The 19558-nt window shown below is 43.8% G+C and overlaps 1 protein-coding gene across 1 annotated transcript; it reads right to left on the bottom strand.

The window, feature by feature from the left end:
- Positions 1-1469: 1469 nt before the first annotated feature.
- LOC306937665 (transmembrane protease serine 9-like) lies at positions 1470-18287 on the bottom strand. Its single transcript, XM_079521561.1, has 17 exons — positions 18250-18287; positions 17932-18077; positions 17542-17839; positions 16641-16667; positions 11255-11426; positions 10876-11147; positions 10557-10702; positions 10191-10464; positions 9423-9449; positions 7354-7525; positions 6981-7246; positions 6662-6807; positions 6314-6569; positions 5051-5222; positions 3291-3550; positions 2728-2828; positions 1470-2497 (listed from the first exon to the last, which is right to left on the bottom strand). The coding sequence occupies exons 2-17, from the start codon at positions 17974-17976 to the stop codon at positions 2177-2179; spliced, it is 2955 nt and encodes a 984-aa protein (XP_079377687.1). The 5' UTR covers positions 17977-18077; positions 18250-18287; the 3' UTR covers positions 1470-2176.
- Between the last annotated feature and the right edge of the window lie 1271 nt (positions 18288-19558).

The following is a 19558-nucleotide window of genomic DNA, read 5'->3' as shown; positions in this document are numbered from 1 at the left end:
CTGTAGAGTGTAGATCATTACATTTACATTAGGGCATTACATTTACAAAAAAAAAAAACACAATTTAAACATAAGAAGCTTCTGCCCGACAACAACGACGACATCAACTGTACTCATTAATGGTCAATAAGTTGAATGTAAAGTCCAGTATGGTAAACAGATCATAGAACACTGTAAACATTACAGTGTGAAGCCTCATATAAATTTCAGCGTATATGCCCCTGTCACGTGGCTCACACACACACACACACACACACACACACACACACACACACACACACACACACACACACACACACACACACACACACACACACACACACACACACACACACACACACACACACAGGTTTACAGCAACAAACATTTGACACATTGTGTCACGCTTTTAGTTGGAAATCTATGATTTTTGGGGAGCAACATGGTTGTATGATGAAGGCACACCATGTCTAAAGACTGAATATGTAACTTATGTTTATATAACAATACAATACATAGTCTTTCTTAGTGGTGTGGCCTGACTACACTACACCAGTGGCTGATAATGATTGGTTAAAAAAGAGAGAAAAATAAAAAAAAGGTATTGTTTTGTTATGTAAACAGTAACACAGGTGAAGGTCAAAGTTACATACTAGCCTTTAAAGATGAGCTGAAATTGTATTCGGAGCGCATTTCATTACCGTATCACGGCGTATGTCCTAGTGAAAGTGAGATGTAGTGGTGTCAGACAATCACGATGGGGGAAGGGTTGGAACACACAGTCGCTTTCCAACCTCCGGACGCTGGGCTCCGGGCTCCTGTAGGCTACATCTTTAATCCGGGGATGAGCACAGATTTTGGGCATTGGCCTGGATATCACGTTGGTCCACAAAGTAAAAATAATAATAATAATCAAACAAGGCAGTGGTGATGAAGTTTCTGTTAATGCATCGAATACTTGTCGCCCCAAATACTTTCATAAACATACTGTACTGTATTTAATTTTTAAAAAGGAGATTTGTTTGTTGCAGCAGCCCCGTTTGTTGCGACCACAGATCGCATTTACTATGAAATCATACATTTTTGTTTGTCAGTCAGTCCGTCAAAATCCCCATACATACGAAAGCCCCCATATATGGTGCATCAGGGATGGAGATCCCTGATGTCATAGTAAATGCGACCTGCTGTCGCAATTAAGCCCATATATGGAGATCCCTGATGTCATCAATATTGGCCATCTGACCTCAAACTCTTAGATCTCCATATATGGATATATGTCAGAACCTGTTCCATATGTTGATCCTTCCCCATCCATCCTTCCTCTTCGATGTCTCCCTTTTGAATGATACCTGTCCATACAAACTCTAGACGGGCCTGCCCCAAAGTTATTAGTGCAGCCGCCCCCGGCAGCCGGTGAAAACTAGAGTTCTCAACAGGCCCGAAAATTAAGGCCCGGCCCACATCAAACCTTGTACACTCAAGAGAATGTCCCCGCTACCACCCTTAGATCTCCATATATAGAGCTGACCTGTTCTGACATTCCATAATTGATCTGACCTCATCAAACCTTGTACACTCAAGACATGCTCCTTATATGGCCAGTACAGAATTCATTCCATGTTGATATGACCCCCCATTCCAAATCGCCAGCGCTCACCCAGCAGTCGGCCGTCATTGAGGCGGATGCGTGCTTCTCGCCCTTAGGCATCTTACTGGTTTAAACATGTGGAATTAATTCTGTATTGGCCATATATGGAGCGTGTCACGAGGTGTGACAGATGGACGGACTGACTGACAGGTTTTGCAGGTTTTCATAGTAAACTGCGACCTGCGGTCGTAACTAAACACCTCATACTGGATTATGTTGCCAAAGCATAGTCCCCTGCCAAAGATTATTAATAAATAATGACCATCCTCAACTCAAAATGGGCCATTTTGAGTTGAGGATGAATGCTTTATGAGCACTATGTCAAGTGAACTTTGACAAACCTTCATAATAAACCGTTCCAGTCTCACAGCTGATTCAGCCAACCAGTAGCCAGCCTACAGTAGCCTAGTTTATACGCCAAAAAGAACAGGTCTAAAAGCAAAAAAAATGTCATTGTGCGTCATCTTCAGTGAAACAGAATATTTTAAGATGTAGCTGGGCCACTGAGCTGGGCTACCGTATAGACTCCATCCGTTGAACAGCTGGGGGCTAGTACCACAAAGACAGAAGGATGCCCAGGAATGAGAGGGGGAGGATGATAAATGATAAAGCAGTGTGAGGAGCAGAGGATGTGACGACAGGGGCCACGCTGGGTATAGGGGCCACGATGGGTGCAGTGGTGCTCGCTGGAGACAACAGGCTCCCCACTGTACTCCGCAGGAAGGACTGGAAGCGGGACGTCTTGGTGAAAACCGATGGCGGTGATGATGCCTTTGACCGCGTTTGATTGCCGCTGTCGGCGAGGGTCAATACCGCAGTCTGGAACCAAACGGCACCCTGCTTACACATCAGAGGACCCCCAGCATCACCCTGCAGATGCACACACAGTTGTTTCAGTCAGTATAGTTAATCAAAGAAATTGATTATAAAAAAAACATAAATTACTTACTTCTCAAATAATACAGTTCGGAGGGGGGGTTGGGGTTCTCTTCTCATTATAGACAAAACACCAATTGACACACCAGCAATGCGACAAAGCATGAATTGGCCTTTATCTTTGCATAAACTGCAGTGTGGCATCCTAAAGAGAAGCACTGTACCTGCTGCAGTGTCAAAGCTCCAGTGCAGATGGCGTCACTACTAGAGGAGGCGTTCCCACAGTCCACCACAGAAGTTTCAAACTCCTGCAGAGCCTGTTGCTCTGAGGTGGGGAAGACAGAAGAGGAAGCTGAGAAAATGACACAGTTTAACCTGGACCACACCATACACATAATCCACAGCATTCATGTAAATATGCTTCCAAAAATGGCATGTTTCACATTAAGTTGAAGCACTTTGAGCATTGCTGCGATTAACAATTTAATCCAGAGCGATTTACAACACATGGTAATACATCAAATACATAGAAATAATCATCAAGGCATCAAGGATCATAAGCTAAGAACCTAACATCCGTCTAACAGTAGAATATCTGTACAATGAAACGAAGTATACACTGTAGAATGCTATGTCTTCATAATATGCTATCTAAATTACATAATTTAAGCCTTTGCATATGCCTGCATGGTCGTCGAGGCTAGAGCAAGTGCGAGGGCAAGATGGTACAAAATAATGCCTCAAGGTCTTGTGTCAAAAACGACCACAACCCAATTTAAGGACTCACCTCCTCCTTCTCCCAATCCCCAGCCCACTGCCCAGCATGTGGAACCTGTCGCGAAGGTGGCTGAACCAGTGTCCATGCAGATTGGTTGGATGTGGTCAGAGAAGGTGGGCTCGGAGGCCAGGCGGAGAAGTGCCACGTTGTTGTCACCGGTCAGCGTGCTCAGGGTGATGTCACTCACAGCCAGAGTCTCTTCATGTGGGTTGACGCCATTTTGATTCAGACGGCCCAGAATGACGGTCCATTCGGACACATAAGGTGAACTGAGGCAGAAAGGGTTAACTTAGTGAGGCGTTCTGCACTGCTGTTTGAAGACACACGTTTCCATGGGCCAGTGGTTCTCAAAGTGGGGTCCGGGGACACCCAGGAGTCCTTGAGGGGGTTCCAGGGGTCCCCCAGCTAAATTAGTTAATAAAGCATCAGAATCAGTCTAAAAACACTATTTTATACTTTCACAATGTTGCAATGTAATGCCTCATCAGTTTTGTAGATCTCCTTTTTTCAATTCTCCTTTGAAAAATCATCTCTTTTGTGATCCCTGGCATTGTTTTATAGGCATCAGGGAGGAACCATCATCTGGAACTTCCTTTCCCTCAAACCGGAAGAATAACAATAAAAGCTCTCGTAGCCTGCAGCTTTTATTGACTACAACATGACGTAGCGATATCATCCGCTCCCGACCGGATCATGAACCCGAAAAGGAATGCTGCCCAGGCTAGTCATTCTAAAATGTAAATGATTAAAGGTGGAGTTCTGTGATTTTTGCATGTGTCTACGGAGTTAACATTACTCTAATAGACCCCCAGGTGTGGTATTGAAATATGTCTTCCCTGTGTATTTTTTGGTTTCTTCCTGAAAGCTAAAAGCCTTTGAGTCAAAAGGCCCAAAACGAAATGACAGTGATTTAGTGACATCACAATATCATCCCCTCCCCTAACCCCTCCCCTTTATCATACAACAACAGCTATGTGTGCGGCTTCAGTACAGGTGGATCACCAGTCACCACCCATCACCAGGCAAACCAAGCATACTTAACACCTTGAGGGCTTGGGCCTATTTAATCCATTAATAAAATGTGCCCATCATTTATAGCGCCCGGACCACTTTTACCGGCGGACCGGAAGTTGTTGTGAATGTCTGTGTAGCAGCTAACAATAGCCACACCACTCTAGAGTCGATCGACAACAACGGGAGGTAAGAATAAATCTATCGCGACTAGCGACTGGACCGCAGAGCGCAGTCTAACACAGGATATTTTTTCATAATTAGACGGGATGATTTAGATCGCGAGTTATGAACGTTTTAAGATTTTCATTGTCGTCCGCTAAACAGGCAGGGAACATTTTCGATGACGTGTCACTGTTGTGCAACACCGAGGATTGGGCAACAAGCGCTCCTAGGCTGTGGAGCGATGCGACCGGTTTTGATATCATTAATCTCCGTCGTTTTTATCAATCTCCGTCTCGGGCAACTGACCGTGCACTTGAACTTGACGGTGATCTCCGTCTGGGGCCCTGAACTGGTAGGTGTGGCCATATAAAAACATAATTTTAACACTTTCTTTTTGATTATTTTGATTATTTTATTTTATTTATGAATTCTGGTAACACATTCATAGATTGTAAGTCTTTAAAACTACTGATACACTGATATAACTGAATAATATTTTGACCTTTTGTTGTTATACCGGGATATGATATATTGTTGCACGCCTCTGCTTTTATGTCAGGGTAGGTAAGACTGTCAGAATAAGGACGTGTTACCTGGAGAAGCAGCCGGCATCACTCATGACAAAGTCGGCTGCCATCAGGGTCCCACCACAGACGTGTTTACCGTTCTTCTGTAAGCTGGCCATCCATGGCCACAGACCCGCTGTTGTCACTAAGGCGGCTCCACCAATACGAGTGTTCAAAGGGGCACTGCCGCAGACCAAAGCTAAAGTGGAACAAAAAAAGTATTTTTTTTTAAAGAAAGTTTCAGTAAAACAAGTGTTTTGTATTCGATTTTTTTCTTCACAGTTTTGGAGAATAGCAGGCTACTACATTAGTAACTCGCTCTCTTTCAGTAGTTGTTGGTGGTAGTACTACTTCTTAAACATCGTTTGTATAGCTTTTATAGGCATATAAACAATAAGACATCGTACAGGTGTTTTTTAATATAATCAACAATATAAAACTACATAGCCCTTTTGATAAGAGTTGGCCTGACAGAGGGCCCCACTGCATGTATAAAATTGTGTAGCAGATTCGACTTTTTCATAGATTTCACAGATAAGTTCATATTTGTTGACAGCACTATCATCACGTTGGATTCATGGTAATGTGTATTTTCAGACATTTAACCACTAAAAACCGACAATACTTAGTAAACTTGACCTTTCACTCTGTACATAGTCTACTCTTTTCCTTGCTAGAGTTCAAGTAGCCTGGCCCAGCCAGCGTGCTTTTTGGTGTAGAGGGGCGGGTCGCATGGAGCAAGCGCTGGAGAATATTGGTTGACCGATCTGAGCGCCCGTCCCTGACCCCCTCCACCCCTCCCCTCCCTAGTAGAAAACAGCGGAGAAAACCGACGTCACCATATTTGGAGCGACGCCCCTCTGCACTGTACTTCACTCCCACTCCTAGACCAGGAAATGTGTCTCGTTCCCCTAGGCTTTCATTTTTGAGCCTAATGCGAACGGAAATAAAAGCCTGGTACCGAGGCTTTTATTTATACCGAGGATCACGCAAAGATTTGGCGGGCCCTTTAGTAACACCGAGGGCACGCCTAAGGCACGATTCATACTCCTATTTTAGAGCCGAATAAAAGTCGGTTCGGCTCTGTAGAGCCTACAATGTGACGTCATTTGAGGTTCGGGGGGGGTACCGTCCTAAAGTCGGCTCTTCGCTGCTACTGAAAATTTCTGACGAGCCGAAATCATTTCGGAATAGCCTATGAATCGGCCTAGGGCTAGATCCCCTGTTGAAGATCCTTCTACTGTAAATACTATATTTATGTGGTGATTCTAGATCATAACGGCCACTCACGTTTGGGTGTGGTTGTAGGAGGGATGGTGGTACCAGCACAGGTGACACTCAGATCACTGTTAGTCCCAGAGGACGTGAAGGTGACAAATCCTGGCTGGTCGCTGCTGATGTGACCGTTGATCCAATCTTGGTACTGAGACACTCTGGCGTAGACTCCAGGGAAATTAGGCAGGGCACAACCCTGACCGAAGCTCACTATTCCAGACTGAACCCAGCGAGAACCTTCTTTGCTCACCATTGGGCCTCCTGAATCTCCCTGTCGTGTAGGGAAACACATGCTGTATTAAAACAATGAGATATTTTCCGGGAAGAAATGCTCACAATGAACACAGCCGTTCAAATGATCACCTGACACGAGTCCTTCCCTCCATCAGTGAAGCCAGCACAGATCATATTGTCAGTGATGGCGCCCACTCCATAGTCACAATTACACTGTCTGTTCCCCACCACTGGAACCTCCACCTCCTGGAGGTTTTTCGGGGAAGGAAGGGCAACTAGGGAGACACAAAGTTAGTTTCATGAGCAAATTATCATATCAAACGTATTTCTTTTCTTTCATCACAGTCACTGAGTTCATTTCTGTACAGTGGTTTCTTTGTTGTTTTACTGTAATTCACCTGGTTTGAAATGCTACCATTAAAATGGACCTTTACTGTACTGTACTCACGTCCAGATCCAATTGTGCCCCAGCCGGTGATCCAGCTGTCGATGCCACTGAAGAAGGTGCTTCCCGATGCTGCCAGGCAGACTGGTCGGATATAGCTGGTAAAAGTCACCGGCGATGAAAGTTTCAGGAGAGCGATGTCATCATTATTAGGAATACTGTTGTAGTCGGGGTGAAGGATGATCTGGCTAACCGACCGAGAGACCTCGTTAGGATTGGATAGTTCTTGACTCTGCCGACCCAGATAAACAGTGAGACCAGGAATGTTACTAGGAATAAAGAAAAAAGGCAATCCATAATTAGCACAATATTCACTTTCCTTTTGCAAGTATTAATGAAATGGTCTCAGAGACTCTTGCTGATAATAACACCCCACCTTTGGAAGCAGTGAGCAGCTGACATCACCCATTCATTGTTAATAAGAGATCCTCCACAGAAGTGACTTGGAAAAGAACTAAATGAATGTAGACTGGCCTGCCAGGGCCAGCTCCCTGCAGGAGCGTCCTCACCTCCAACTATCCTGGTGTTCAGAGGAGGCTGGCCGCACACTGAGAGAGACACAACCGTCAATTGATCTGGGTTGCAATGCTTTGTCGTACGATGAAGTATTAATCATTAACCCCCCCCCCCCACACACACACACACACACACACACACACACACACACACACACACACACACACACACACACACACACACACACACACACACACACACACACACACACACACACACACACACACACACACACACACACACACACACACACACACACACCTCTTATTCCCTTTCTTTGTTTTCTTGGAAAAATTACATGATGGATTTACATGATGCACAAAAATGAATTTCACCCACATTTTTACTTGTAAAACTGTGATGTGACATTGAAGCTGATTCTGATTCTGACGCTTAACCACTTCCGACAGGATTCTATACTAGATTCGATTCTCAAGTTATTCTACAACGAATCTCTTTGCTGAAAATAGCCAAACTACAATGCCTTGTAGTGAATTTGTACTGAATGAATAGAAAAATAGCTTAGGCTGTATATGGAGCAAATGTTCAGCATGTACTGTAAGTAAAGGTAAAAGGTGTGTCACTGAAGACAGTCAGCTGATCCTTAAATAAAAACACATAAATATGTGTTCTGTTCTAGGACTTAAGGTCCTAGCAGACTGATGCGCTTTTCTGCACTTTTCCGCCGTTCTTTCCGCCATTTGTCAAAAAAACAAAACAAAACAAACTAGAAAAAGTGCCCCTCGGGGCACAGGTCTCCACCAGGGCAGGTCAGGTTGTGGCCTCCTGGTGGCGCTATAATAGGCCAATGTGAAAAGGGTGCCATTTCTTCATACGCCTTTGATGGCAATTGGATGATTTGAGGCATTTTGTTCCAAAAATGTGTTTTGCAAAAATCAACCTGTTGGTGGCGCTATAACAGGCCAATGTGAAAAGGGTGGGATATATTCCTCAGCCTAGTAAGAAAATGTGTGAAAGATTTCACGTAAATTGCATGCTGCGTTCATGATTTGAGGCTTTTGTTCAAAACGGGGAAATCTTGCAAACGGTGAAAGCCAATTATAGCCAATTAGGATGGAATAGGAAATATCGGACAGATCCGACTTGAGCACATGACCATAGAGATACTGTGTAAAGATTTGTGAGATTTTTGGACAGAATCTGGAGGAGTAATATCAAAAAATTTGTTTTACAAAAGTCGGCCTCCTGGTGGCACTCTAAAAGGCAGATGTGGAAAATGCAGGTCAAAGGTTTGTCCTTGGCCTCTAGGGAGTGTGCATGCAACGTTTCACACAGATCGGTGCAGTTTTAGGTAAAACATGTGAAAAGCTGCCTCATGGTGGCGCTATAACAGGCCGTTCTGGAAAATGTGGGGCAGAGGTTCATCGTTGGCATCCAGGGAGTGTGTGTGCAAAGTTTGGCATCGACCGGGTTAACGGTGCCGGAGATTAGCTGTACACAGACGGACGGAAGGACGGACACACACACGGACGGAGTGCAAAACATACTCTCTCCCCATGCCTTCGGCCTGGTGGAGACAACAATAATGCATCAATCTGCAAGGGAGTGCAGTGAGGTTTTACATACAGTCAGAGCCATAGAGTAAGACAGAGTTACGACAACTCCGTTCACTTCATGGGGCCAGGCTCTTCTACATAGACTCTATTGAATGGGGACAACCGGAAGTTTACGGAACGCATTGGAGTCTATAGGGCTCGCGCGAGTACATGAATCACGTGACCAGGCGGTTTTCTGCCCCCTCAATGTCCTAACTCTGTCTTACTCTATGGCTCTGCACACAGTAAACTAGTCTGTAATTCAACCACAGTATGCGTCAACGCTGGGTTAGAAGAAATGAGCAGCCTTAGCAGGGATATAAAATTGCTCTTTAGCCAGGTAAAAGAAAAAAGAAAAGAAAACTTTACTTACCATCTTGTGAGTTTTGTGATTGAGCCCCTGAAAAAGGAATGAAACAACAAGCTATTAAATTTAAAAAATGTACAGCACATCGATTGGTTTTGTTCATCGGGTTCATTTGTACACTCGGATTTTACAGTTCTGTTCTTGAGAGATTAAGGTTGGGGTAGCAGAGATAAATAAATAAGATATTGAATGGTGTGTCCGAGTGGCCTAATGCATATCCTTGAAATTAAAAAGGTTTATGTTTACTGCTGTACTACATAAAGTGTCTGTACCAGTCATTGGGTTTAGTCATTATACGTCTACTGTAAGTGTTGTGTGCAAACAGCTTCAGCTATAAGTGGGTTTTTAGGGACTCACTTATAGCTGTATTTTCTTTTTATATGTTCAGTGATTTTTACATTTTTATGACAGACAAAAAACAAACAAACAGACAGCTCAGCTCAGACACATTGCAGAACAAAGGACACAGATATACACACATACATGTACCTACATCGGACCATAAAATACAAACATAAAAATACACAATATACTGTATATGGACACATGGTGCTTGACAGTCTAGATCAGGGGTTCTCAACCTTTTTGGCCGGGGACCCCCGAAAATGATTTGGCAACGTCTCGGGACCCCCGCCCAATACACCATAAATAAATACTGAAACCATCATCATTAGGGAAGATGTATGCATGTACTATGTGTACTATATGTAAACTCTTCATTTCCACTTTACAGCCATTCAGTTGCAAAAAAAAAAAAAGGGATGGTGGTGGTACCTGGAGCTGGTGTAGTTGGTGTAGCTGTTGCAACTGGTAGTGGTGACAGGCCAGGACAGGTGACGCTCAGGTCACTGTTAGTCCCAGAGGACATGAAGCCGACAAATCCTGGCTGGTCGCTGCTGATGTGACCGTTGATCCAATCTTGGTACTGAGACACTCTGGCGTAGACTCCAGGGAGATTAGGCAGGGCACAACCCCGACCGAAGCTCACTATTCCAGACTGAACCCAGCGAGAACCTTCTTTGCTCACCATTGGGCCTCCTGAATCTCCCTGTCGTGTAGGGAAACACATACTGTATTAAAACAATGAGATCTTTTCCGGGAAGAAATGCTCACAATGAACACAACCGTTCAAATGATCACCTGACACGAGTCCTTCCCTCCATCAGTGAAGCCAGCACAGATCATATTGTCAGTGATGGCGCCCACTCCATAGTCACAATTACACTGTCTGTTCCCCACCACTGGAACCTCCACCTCCTGGAGGTTTTTCGGGGAAGGAAGGGCAACTAGGGAGACACAAAGTTAGTTTCATGAGCAAATTATCATATCAAACGTATTTATTTTCTTTCATCACAGTCACTGAGTTAATTTCTGTACAGTGGTTTCTTTGTTGTTTTACTGTAATTCACCTGGTTTGAAATGCTACCATTAAAATGGACCTTTACTGTACTGTACTCACGTCCAGATCCAATTGTGCCCCAGCCGGTGATCCAGCTGTCGATGCCACTGAAGAAGGTGCTTCCCGATGCTGCCAGGCAGACTGGTCGGATATAGCTGGTAAAAGTCACCGGCGATGAAAGTTTCAGGAGAGCGATGTCATTATTATTAGGAATACTGTTGTAGTCGGGGTGGCGGATGATCTGGCTAACCGACCGAGAGACCTCGTTAGGATTGGATAGTTCTTGACTCTGCCGACCCAGATAAACAGTGAGACCAGATGGTACGGTGTTACTAGGAATAAAGAAAAAAGGCAATCCATAATTAGCACAATATTCACTTTCCTTTTGCAAGTATTAATGAAATGGTCTCAGAGACTCTTGCTGATAATAACACCCCACCTTTGGAAGCAGTGAGCAGCTGACATCACCCATTCATTGTTAATAAGAGATCCTCCACAGAAGTGACTTGGAAAAGAACTAAATGAATGTAGACTGGCCTGCCAGGGCCAGCTCCCTGCAGGAGCGTCCTCACCTCCAACTATCTTGGTGTTCAGAGGAGGCTGGCCGCACACTGAGAGAGACACAACCGTCAATTGATCTGGGTTGCAATGCTTTGTCGTACGATGAAGTATTAATCATGCTTTCAGCCCCCCCCCCCCCCCCCCCCCCACCTCTTATTCACTTTCTGTTTTCTTGGAAAAATTACATGATGGATTTACATGATGCACAAAAATGAATTTCACCCACATTTGTACTTGTAAAACTGTGATGTGAAAATGAAGCTGATTCTGATTCTGACGCTTTTGATTGATTGATTGAAGAATTTATTAACAGTTTGCAGAATTACAGTACATTTCAAGCACAAACTCAATACAAAGGCTGTTAACTGTGAGTGGACGACCCAATTAAGCATTACACTTGTTTCCAATAGGGTCCACCATGTTCAAATCATCAAAACATTTAGAGACGTACAAATAGACACTTCTATAGACAGAACAGGAATTCATCATAAAGGAGGTAAAAAGGGTAAAAAGGGAAAAGAAACATATACAGTGAGGGGAAAAAAGGGGTGGGCGGTGGGGGGGATTCACGTTCAGCTCCGTTAATTTGTTTGTTTTCCTTGGAGGAGCTGCGTTGGGTCCCCAAGTCGGCTCCGTGGCCGTACCTTGAGTTGGCTGTGTGGCCGTGACCGTCTCTTGTGTTGTCCTTGCGTTGGGTCCCCAAGTTGGCTCAGGGGCCATACCTTGAGTTGGCTGTGTGGCCGCGACCGTCTCTTGTGTTGTCCTTGCGTTCGTGTTTGAGGGATTCCGATTTTACAGGGGCCAGTTTCGAATTGCAGCCGTCCGTAGGTGCCCTTTGAGAGCGGTTTTGAAAGAGTCAAGGGATTCGCATGTCTTAATGACAGTTGGTAGGGCGTTCCACATTTTGGTGGCATAGGAGCGAAAATAATTTAGTCCCTTGTTTGTGCCGAATCTGGGTTGTACATGGTTCGTTGCACTCCCTCTGGTGTTGTGGGTGTGGACTTCGTTAACATTAAGGAAGTATCTAGACAGGTACATGGGTATCTTGGTGGTGTATCGAATCTTGTGGACCAGACCCATTGCAAGATGCTGTACTCTGTCGTCGACCCTAAGCCATTCCAGCCTGTCGAAGTGGGCAGGGGTGAGGTGGGTTCGGGGGGCTAGGTCAAGTAGGAGCCTGACCAGTTTGTTTTGGGAAGTCTGGAGCCTGGTTTTAAGGGCCTTTGAGGTGCTGTGGTACCAGGAGGTGCATGCATAGTCAAAGAAACCCTGTACAAGGGCTCCTGTTAAGGTCTTCAAGGTGTTTTTGTTGACCAGTGAGGAGATCCTGTAAAGGAATCTTGTTCTATGGTTGACCTTTTTGATTACGTTGGTGGCCATTTTATCACCGGAAAGATTAGCCTCCAGGATGGAACCTAGGTAGGTAATTTCATCTTTACGTGTGATAACATTGTCACCCACTCTAACCAAGAAGCCATTTGCCTTGCTGAGATTACTAATAGAGCCAAAGAGAATGGATTCAGTTTTTCCCAGGTGTAAAGATAGTTTGTTATCAGCGAGCCAGGTGCAGATTCTACCGAGTTCAGAGCTGAGGGCATTTTCAACCTGCAGTTTGTCCCTGTCCGAGACCAGCAGTGCTGAGTCATCTGCGAACAGGAACAAGTTGCAGTCACAAGCTGAAGTCATGTCGTTTACATATATTAGGAACAGTAGAGTCCCTAGTATGCTTCCTTGTGGAACGCCACAGCTCACTGGGAGGGGGGGGACAGTGTTCCGTTCACTTCCACCATCTGTTCTCTCCCCTCCAGGTAGGATTGCATCCAGCTCACTGATGTGCTATCGAAACCAATTGCTTTTAGCTTGTTAACCAGTATGGAGTGGTTCACGGTGTCAAAAGCCTTTTGGAGGTCCAGCATGACCATGCCGCAGTATTTGCCAGCGTCCACCTCTTGTTTGATGTGGTCGCTCAAATAGAGAAGGCATGTGTCAGTGGAGTGGGATGTTCTGAAGCCAGATTGGAACTCGTACAATAATTTATTAGTGGCAAGATACTTTTCAACCTGTTCATAGACTATTTTTTCCATCACTTTCGGGATGGAACTAAGAATAGAAATAGGGCGGTTGTTGCCGGGGTCTAATTTACTCCCTTTCTTGTGCAAGGGGGTTACTTTGGCCAGTTTGAAATCTTGGGGGACCTGTCCCTGTTTGATGGAGAGGTTTACTATGTGCGTGATGATTGGAGCTATAGAGATGGCTGAGTCTCTGAGAAATTTGGAGGGAATGTTGTCATGGCCTGTGGCCTTGTGGGGTTGGAGGGCACTCAGTTTCTTAATTACCTCATCAGTTGTTACCATAACTAGTTTAAAATCGTCTTTACAAACACCTAGGTTTCTGTAGAAGGTTGTAATGTGCTCTACACCAAAGAGCCCAGAGTGGGAGGGCAGTTTGTTAACCAGAGTTGTTGCTATGTTTGTAAAGAAGATATTCAAGTAGTTGGCCACATCAAGGTTGTCAGTGATGAGAGTGTTGTCCGATTTGATGTTTATGTTTGAAAACCTGGTTTTTAGTTTCTGACCATAGCCTAGTTGATTGTTTAGTAGCTTCCAGAGCTCATGAGGATTGTTTTTGTTTTCCTGTGCTTTATCATTGATGAAGTTACTTTTAGCTGATTTGGTCATGGCAGTTACACTGTTTCTTAGCTTGATTCGTTGGGTATTTAGGTTATTCAAACGAGCTTGGCGAACACTGTCGAAGCGCTTGGCTAGCTTTGACTTGCATTTTAGAAATTCAGAGCATTTTTTGTCTCTGGCTTTCATTGCAGCCAGTATGTCCAAATTCATCCATGGTTCCGAGCGGGTTTTGCCCCTGGTGGTTCTCAAAGGAGCCATGTTGTTCAGTACTGATGTATATTTGGTTTTGAAGCCAAGCCAAGCTTCTTCGACAAGTGTGCTTTTAAGCTCATCGGACCAATCCAGACTCTCCAATACTTGGTTAAAGACCTCACTAGAATAGGTTTTGAGGTCCCTTGATATGACTGTTTTGTGGCAGCCGGTCTTAAGTTTTTGTATTTTGCCGGTACAGAATATCATAAAATGATCACTAAGCCCACATACAATAACCCCTTTCTTGGAGATTCTGGATTTGTCCGAGGACAGAATGAGATCAATGACAGTTTGAGTAGAATCACACACTCTAGTGGGTTGGGTAATTAGCTGACTGACACTATGTAGATCACAGAACTTACTGAATGACTTAAACACAGGTGCTTCCTTACGTTGCATGTCTGTATTGTAGTCGCCAATCAGGATTTTCTCTACACATTCCTCCTCAGCTAAGCACCCCTCAAGTATATCATAGAACCCATGTTGGTCAGGCGGTCTGTAGACGGTGCCCACTAATACCGATTTAGCCTTTTTGAAAATTAATTCAACCCACACAGTTTCAATTTCATCATGCTGTAAGTCAGTACGAGTAACATATTCAGTAACATAACCACTTCCGACAGGATTCTATACTAGATTCGATTCTCAAGTTATTCTACAACGAATCTCTTTGCTGAAAATAGCCAAACTACAATGCCTTGTAGTGAATTTGTACTGAATGAATAGAAAAATAGCTTAGGCTGTATATGGAGCAAATGTTCAGCATGTACTGTAAGTAAAGGTAAAAGGTGTGTCACTGAAGACAGTCTGCTGATCCTTAAATAAAAAAAACATAAATATGTGTTCTGTTCTAGGACTTAAGGTCCTAGCAGACTGATGCGCTTTTCTGCACTTTTCCGCCGTTCTTTCCGCCATTTGTCAAAAAAACAAAACAAAACAAACTAGAAAAAGTGCACCCTTCTGGGCACAGGTCTCCACCAGGAGGATAGGAGTGTGTGTGTGATGTTTGGCAAAATGTTTAGGAGTAATATAAACATGTTTTTTTGTTTGTTTGTTTCTTGCAACAATTTTCTTCATTTTGTTGAGGAAATGCAGAGCCAGATCACTCATAGCATCTCTGAGGATAGAATTCTGGATGAGCAGGACATGTGCAGCATTTTGTACAAAACGGGCTACTCCTGAAAACTTTGGAAGGCAATCTTAGCTAATCAGTGTAGAATCTGAGAAATCCAACAGGCTCGTCTTGATCACATGACTACAGAGATCATGTGTACCGATTTGCGTGAGATTTGGTTGAAATCTGTGCGACTAACATAAACAATGTGTTTTGCAGAAATCGGCCTCATGGTGGCGCTATAACCGGCAGATGTGGAGGGATGCAGGGAAATTGTTTTTCCATGGCCTCTAGGGAGTGCACATACATAAGTTGTCATGCAGTTATAGGTAAAAACAGGAATTGGCATGTTATAGCGCCACCGTGAGGCTGATTTGGGAAAAAAATAGTGGCATGTCGTCCTCGGCCTAGTGGAAATGTGCGTGTATAATTTCATGGAAATTGGACACTGTTTGTGATTTGTGGCATTTTGTTCGAAACGGACCAATCATGTGAGCTTTGGAAGCCAATCTTAGCCAATCAGGATGGAAGATGGGAAATTGTGCAGATCTGTGTTGATCACATGACTATGGAGATAGTGTATACCGAATTGTGTGATGTATGGATAAAATGTGTACGAGTTATCTACAGAAATGTGTTTTGTCTAAATCGGCCTCATGGTGGCGCTATAACAGGCCGTTGAGGAATATTTGGGGCAGAGGTTCGTCGTTGGCATCCAGGGAGTGTGTGTGCAAAGTTTGGCATGGATCGGGCCAACGGTGCCGGAGAATAGCTGATAACGGACGGACGGACGGAAGGACGGACGGACGGAAGGAAGGACACACACACACGGACGGAGTGCAAAACATACTCTCTCCCCATGCCTTCGGCCTGGTGGAGACAATAATGCATCAATCTGCAAGGGAGTGCAGTGAGGTTTTACATACAGTCAGAGCCATAGAGTAAGACAGAGTTACGACAACTCCGTTCACTTCATGGGGCCAGGCTCTTCTACATAGACTTCTATTGAATGGGGACAACCGGAAGTTTACGGAATGCATTGGAGTCTATGGGCTCGCGCGAGTACATGAATCACGTGACCAGGCGGTTTTCTGCCCCCTCAATGTCCTAACTCTGTCTTACTCTATGGCTCTGCACACAGTAAACTAGTCTGTAATTCAACCACAGTATGCGTCAACGCTGGGTTAGAAGAAATGAGCAGCCTTAGCAGGGATATAAAATTGCTCTTTAGCCAGGTAAAAGAAAAAAGAAAAGAAAACTTTACTTACCATCTTGTGAGTTTTGTGATTGAGCCACTGAAAAAGGAATGAAACAACAAGCTATTAAATTAAAAAAATGTACAGCACATCGATTGGTTTTGTTCATCGGGTTCATTTGGACACTCAGATTTTACAGTTCTGTTCTTGAGAGATTAAGGTTGGGGTAGCAGAGATAAATATATAAGATATTGTATGGTGTGTCCGAGTGGCCTAATGCATATCCTTGAAATGAAAAAGGTTTATGTTTACTGCTGTACTACATAAAGTGTCTGTACCAGTCATTGGGTTCAGTCATTATACGTCTAAGTGTTGTGTGCAAACAGCTTCAGCTATAAGTGGGTTTTTAGGGACTCACTTATAGCTGTATTTATTTTTTTATAATATGTTCAGTGACTTTTACATTTTTATGACAGACAAAACTAAAACAAACAGACAGCTCAGCTCAGACACATTGCAGAACTGTACAAAGGACACAGATATACACACATACACGTACCTACATCGGACCATAAAATACAAACATAAAAATACACAATATACTGTATATGGACACATGGTGCTTGACAGTCTAGATGGGAACGGCTACCCAGAGAAAATTAAATAAAAGACAATAATAGTATTAATATCCACAGCAGAAGGTAGAAAGTAGATTAAAATAAAGTAAATAAACAAGGAATGATAAATTAAAATAAAGTAAATAAACAAGGAATGATGATCCTATCCATCAAGGTTAGTGGTATCACTTCTGTCAAGGAACCATATGGTCAAGGTGGCAGGTTGGCAGCTAATTGAGGGCGGATAAATCGCAAATATGGATCCCATATTTTATATATCTGTTGTGGAGCAAATATTGTGTTAAATATTCCAACGGCATGCACTTCATGATTATTTTGTGCCAGTCATTCTTTACCTATAGCTGTAGGGATGGTGTTGGCTGGAGCTGGTGTAGTTGGTGTAGCTGTTGCAACTGGTAGTGGTGACAGGCCAGCACAGGTGACGCTCAGGTCACTGTTAGTCCCAGAGGACGTGAAGGTGACAAATCCTGGCTGGTCGCTGCTGATGTGACCGTTGATCCAATCTTGGTACTGAGACACTCTGGCGTAGACTCCAGGGAGATTAGGCAGGGCACAACCCCGACCGAAGCTCACTATTCCAGACTGAACCCAGCGAGAACCTTCTTTGCTCACCATTGGGCCTCCTGAATCTCCCTGTCGTGTAGGGAAACACATACTGTATTAAAACAATGAGATCTTTTCCGGGAAGAAATGCTCACAATGAACACAACCGTTCAAATGATCACCTGACACGAGTCCTTCCCTCCATCAGTGAAGCCAGCACAGATCATATTGTCAGTGATGGCGCCCACTCCATAGTCACAATTACACTGTCTGTTCCCCACCACTGGAACCTCCACCTCCTGGAGGTTTTTCGGGGAAGGAAGGGCAACTAGGGAGACACAAAGTTAGTTTCATGAGCAAATTATCATATCAAACGTATTTCTTTTCTTTCATCACAGTCACTGAGTTAATTTCTGTACAGTGGTTTCTTTGTTGTTTTATTGTAATTCACCTGGTTTTAAATGCTACCATTAAAATGGACCTTACTGTACTGTACTCACGTCCAGTTCCAATTGTGCCCCAGCCGGTGATCCAGCTGTCGATGCCACTGAAGAAGGTGCTTCCCGATGCTGCCAGGCAGACTGGTCGGATATAGCTGGTAAAAGTCACCGGCGATGAAAGTTTCAGGAGAGCGATGTCATTATTATTAGGAATACTGTTGTAGTCGGGGTGAAGGATGATCTGGCTAACCGACCGAGAGACCTCGTTAGGATTGGATAGTTCTTGACTCTGCCGACCCAGATAAACAGTGAGACCAGGAATGTTACTAGGAATAAAGAAAAAAGGCAATCCATAATTAGCACAATATTCACTTTCCTTTTGCAAGTATTAATGAAATGGTCTCAGAGACTCTTGCTGATAATAACACCCCACCTTTGGAAGCAGTGAGCAGCTGACATCACCCATTCATTGTTAATAAGAGATCCTCCACAGAAGTGACTTGGAAAAGAACTAGATGCATGTAGACTGGCCTGCCAGGGCCAGCTCCCTGCAGGAGCGTCCTCACCTCCAACTATCTTGGTGTTCAGAGGAGGCTGGCCGCACACTGAGAGAGACACAACCGTCAATTGACACGCACGCACGCACGCACGCGCACGCACGCACGCACGAAAGAAATGAGCAGCCTTAGCAGCGATATTTTTGCTCTTTAGCCAGGTAAAAGAAAAAAGAAAAGAAAACTGTACCTACCATCTTGAGTTGAGTTTTGTGAGTGAGCCCCTGAAAAGGAAAGGAAACAAGCTATTCAAAAAATGACAAATTTAAATAATTTACAGCACATTGATTTGTTTTGTTCATTGGGACAGAGGGAACAGAGGTGCTGTATACACTGTTTCTAAACGTTTGGGTTCATTTGTACATTTACAGTTCTGTTCTTGAGAGATTAAGGTTGGGGTAGCAGAGATAAATAAGATTGTATCGTGTGTCCGGGGCCGAATAAGGTTTATGTTTACTGCTGTACTACATAAAGTGTCTGTAGCCTAATAAGGTTTATGTTTACTGCTGTACTACATAAAGTGTCTGTAGCCTAATAAGGTTTATGTTTACTGCTGTACTACATAAAGTGTCTGTAGCCTAATAAGGTTTATGTTTACTGCTGTACTACATAAAGTGTCTGTAGCCTAATAAGGTTTATGTTTACTGCTGTACTACATAAAGTGTCTGTAGCCTAATAAGGTTTATGTTTACTGCTGTACTACATAAAGTGTCTGTAGCCTAATAAGGTTTATGTTTACTGCTGTACTACATAAAGTGTCTGTAGCCTGCAGTCATCAGGTTTAGTCATAATACGTCTAAGTGTACAAACAGCTT

Source organism: Electrona antarctica (genome assembly GCF_951216825.1).
Source record: "Electrona antarctica genome assembly, chromosome: 14".
Taxonomy (NCBI): domain Eukaryota; kingdom Metazoa; phylum Chordata; class Actinopteri; order Myctophiformes; family Myctophidae; genus Electrona; species Electrona antarctica.
The sequence above is the reverse complement of the archived record's forward strand: the minus strand, read 5'-3'. Positions and strand labels throughout refer to the sequence as shown.

Coding starts and splice junctions, on each gene's coding strand:
- LOC306937665 (XM_079521561.1), bottom strand. CDS start 17,976: ATGATCTGTGCTGGCTTCACTGATGGAGGGAAGGACTCGTGTCAG. Junction 10,703..10,875: donor GGGCACAATTGGATCTGGAC/GTGAGTACAGTA, acceptor GTGTCTCCCTAG/TTGCCCTTCCTTCCCCGAAA. Junction 2,829..3,290: donor GGGATTGGGAGAAGGAGGAG/GTGAGTCCTTAA, acceptor TCCCCACCTCAG/AGCAACAGGCTCTGCAGGAG.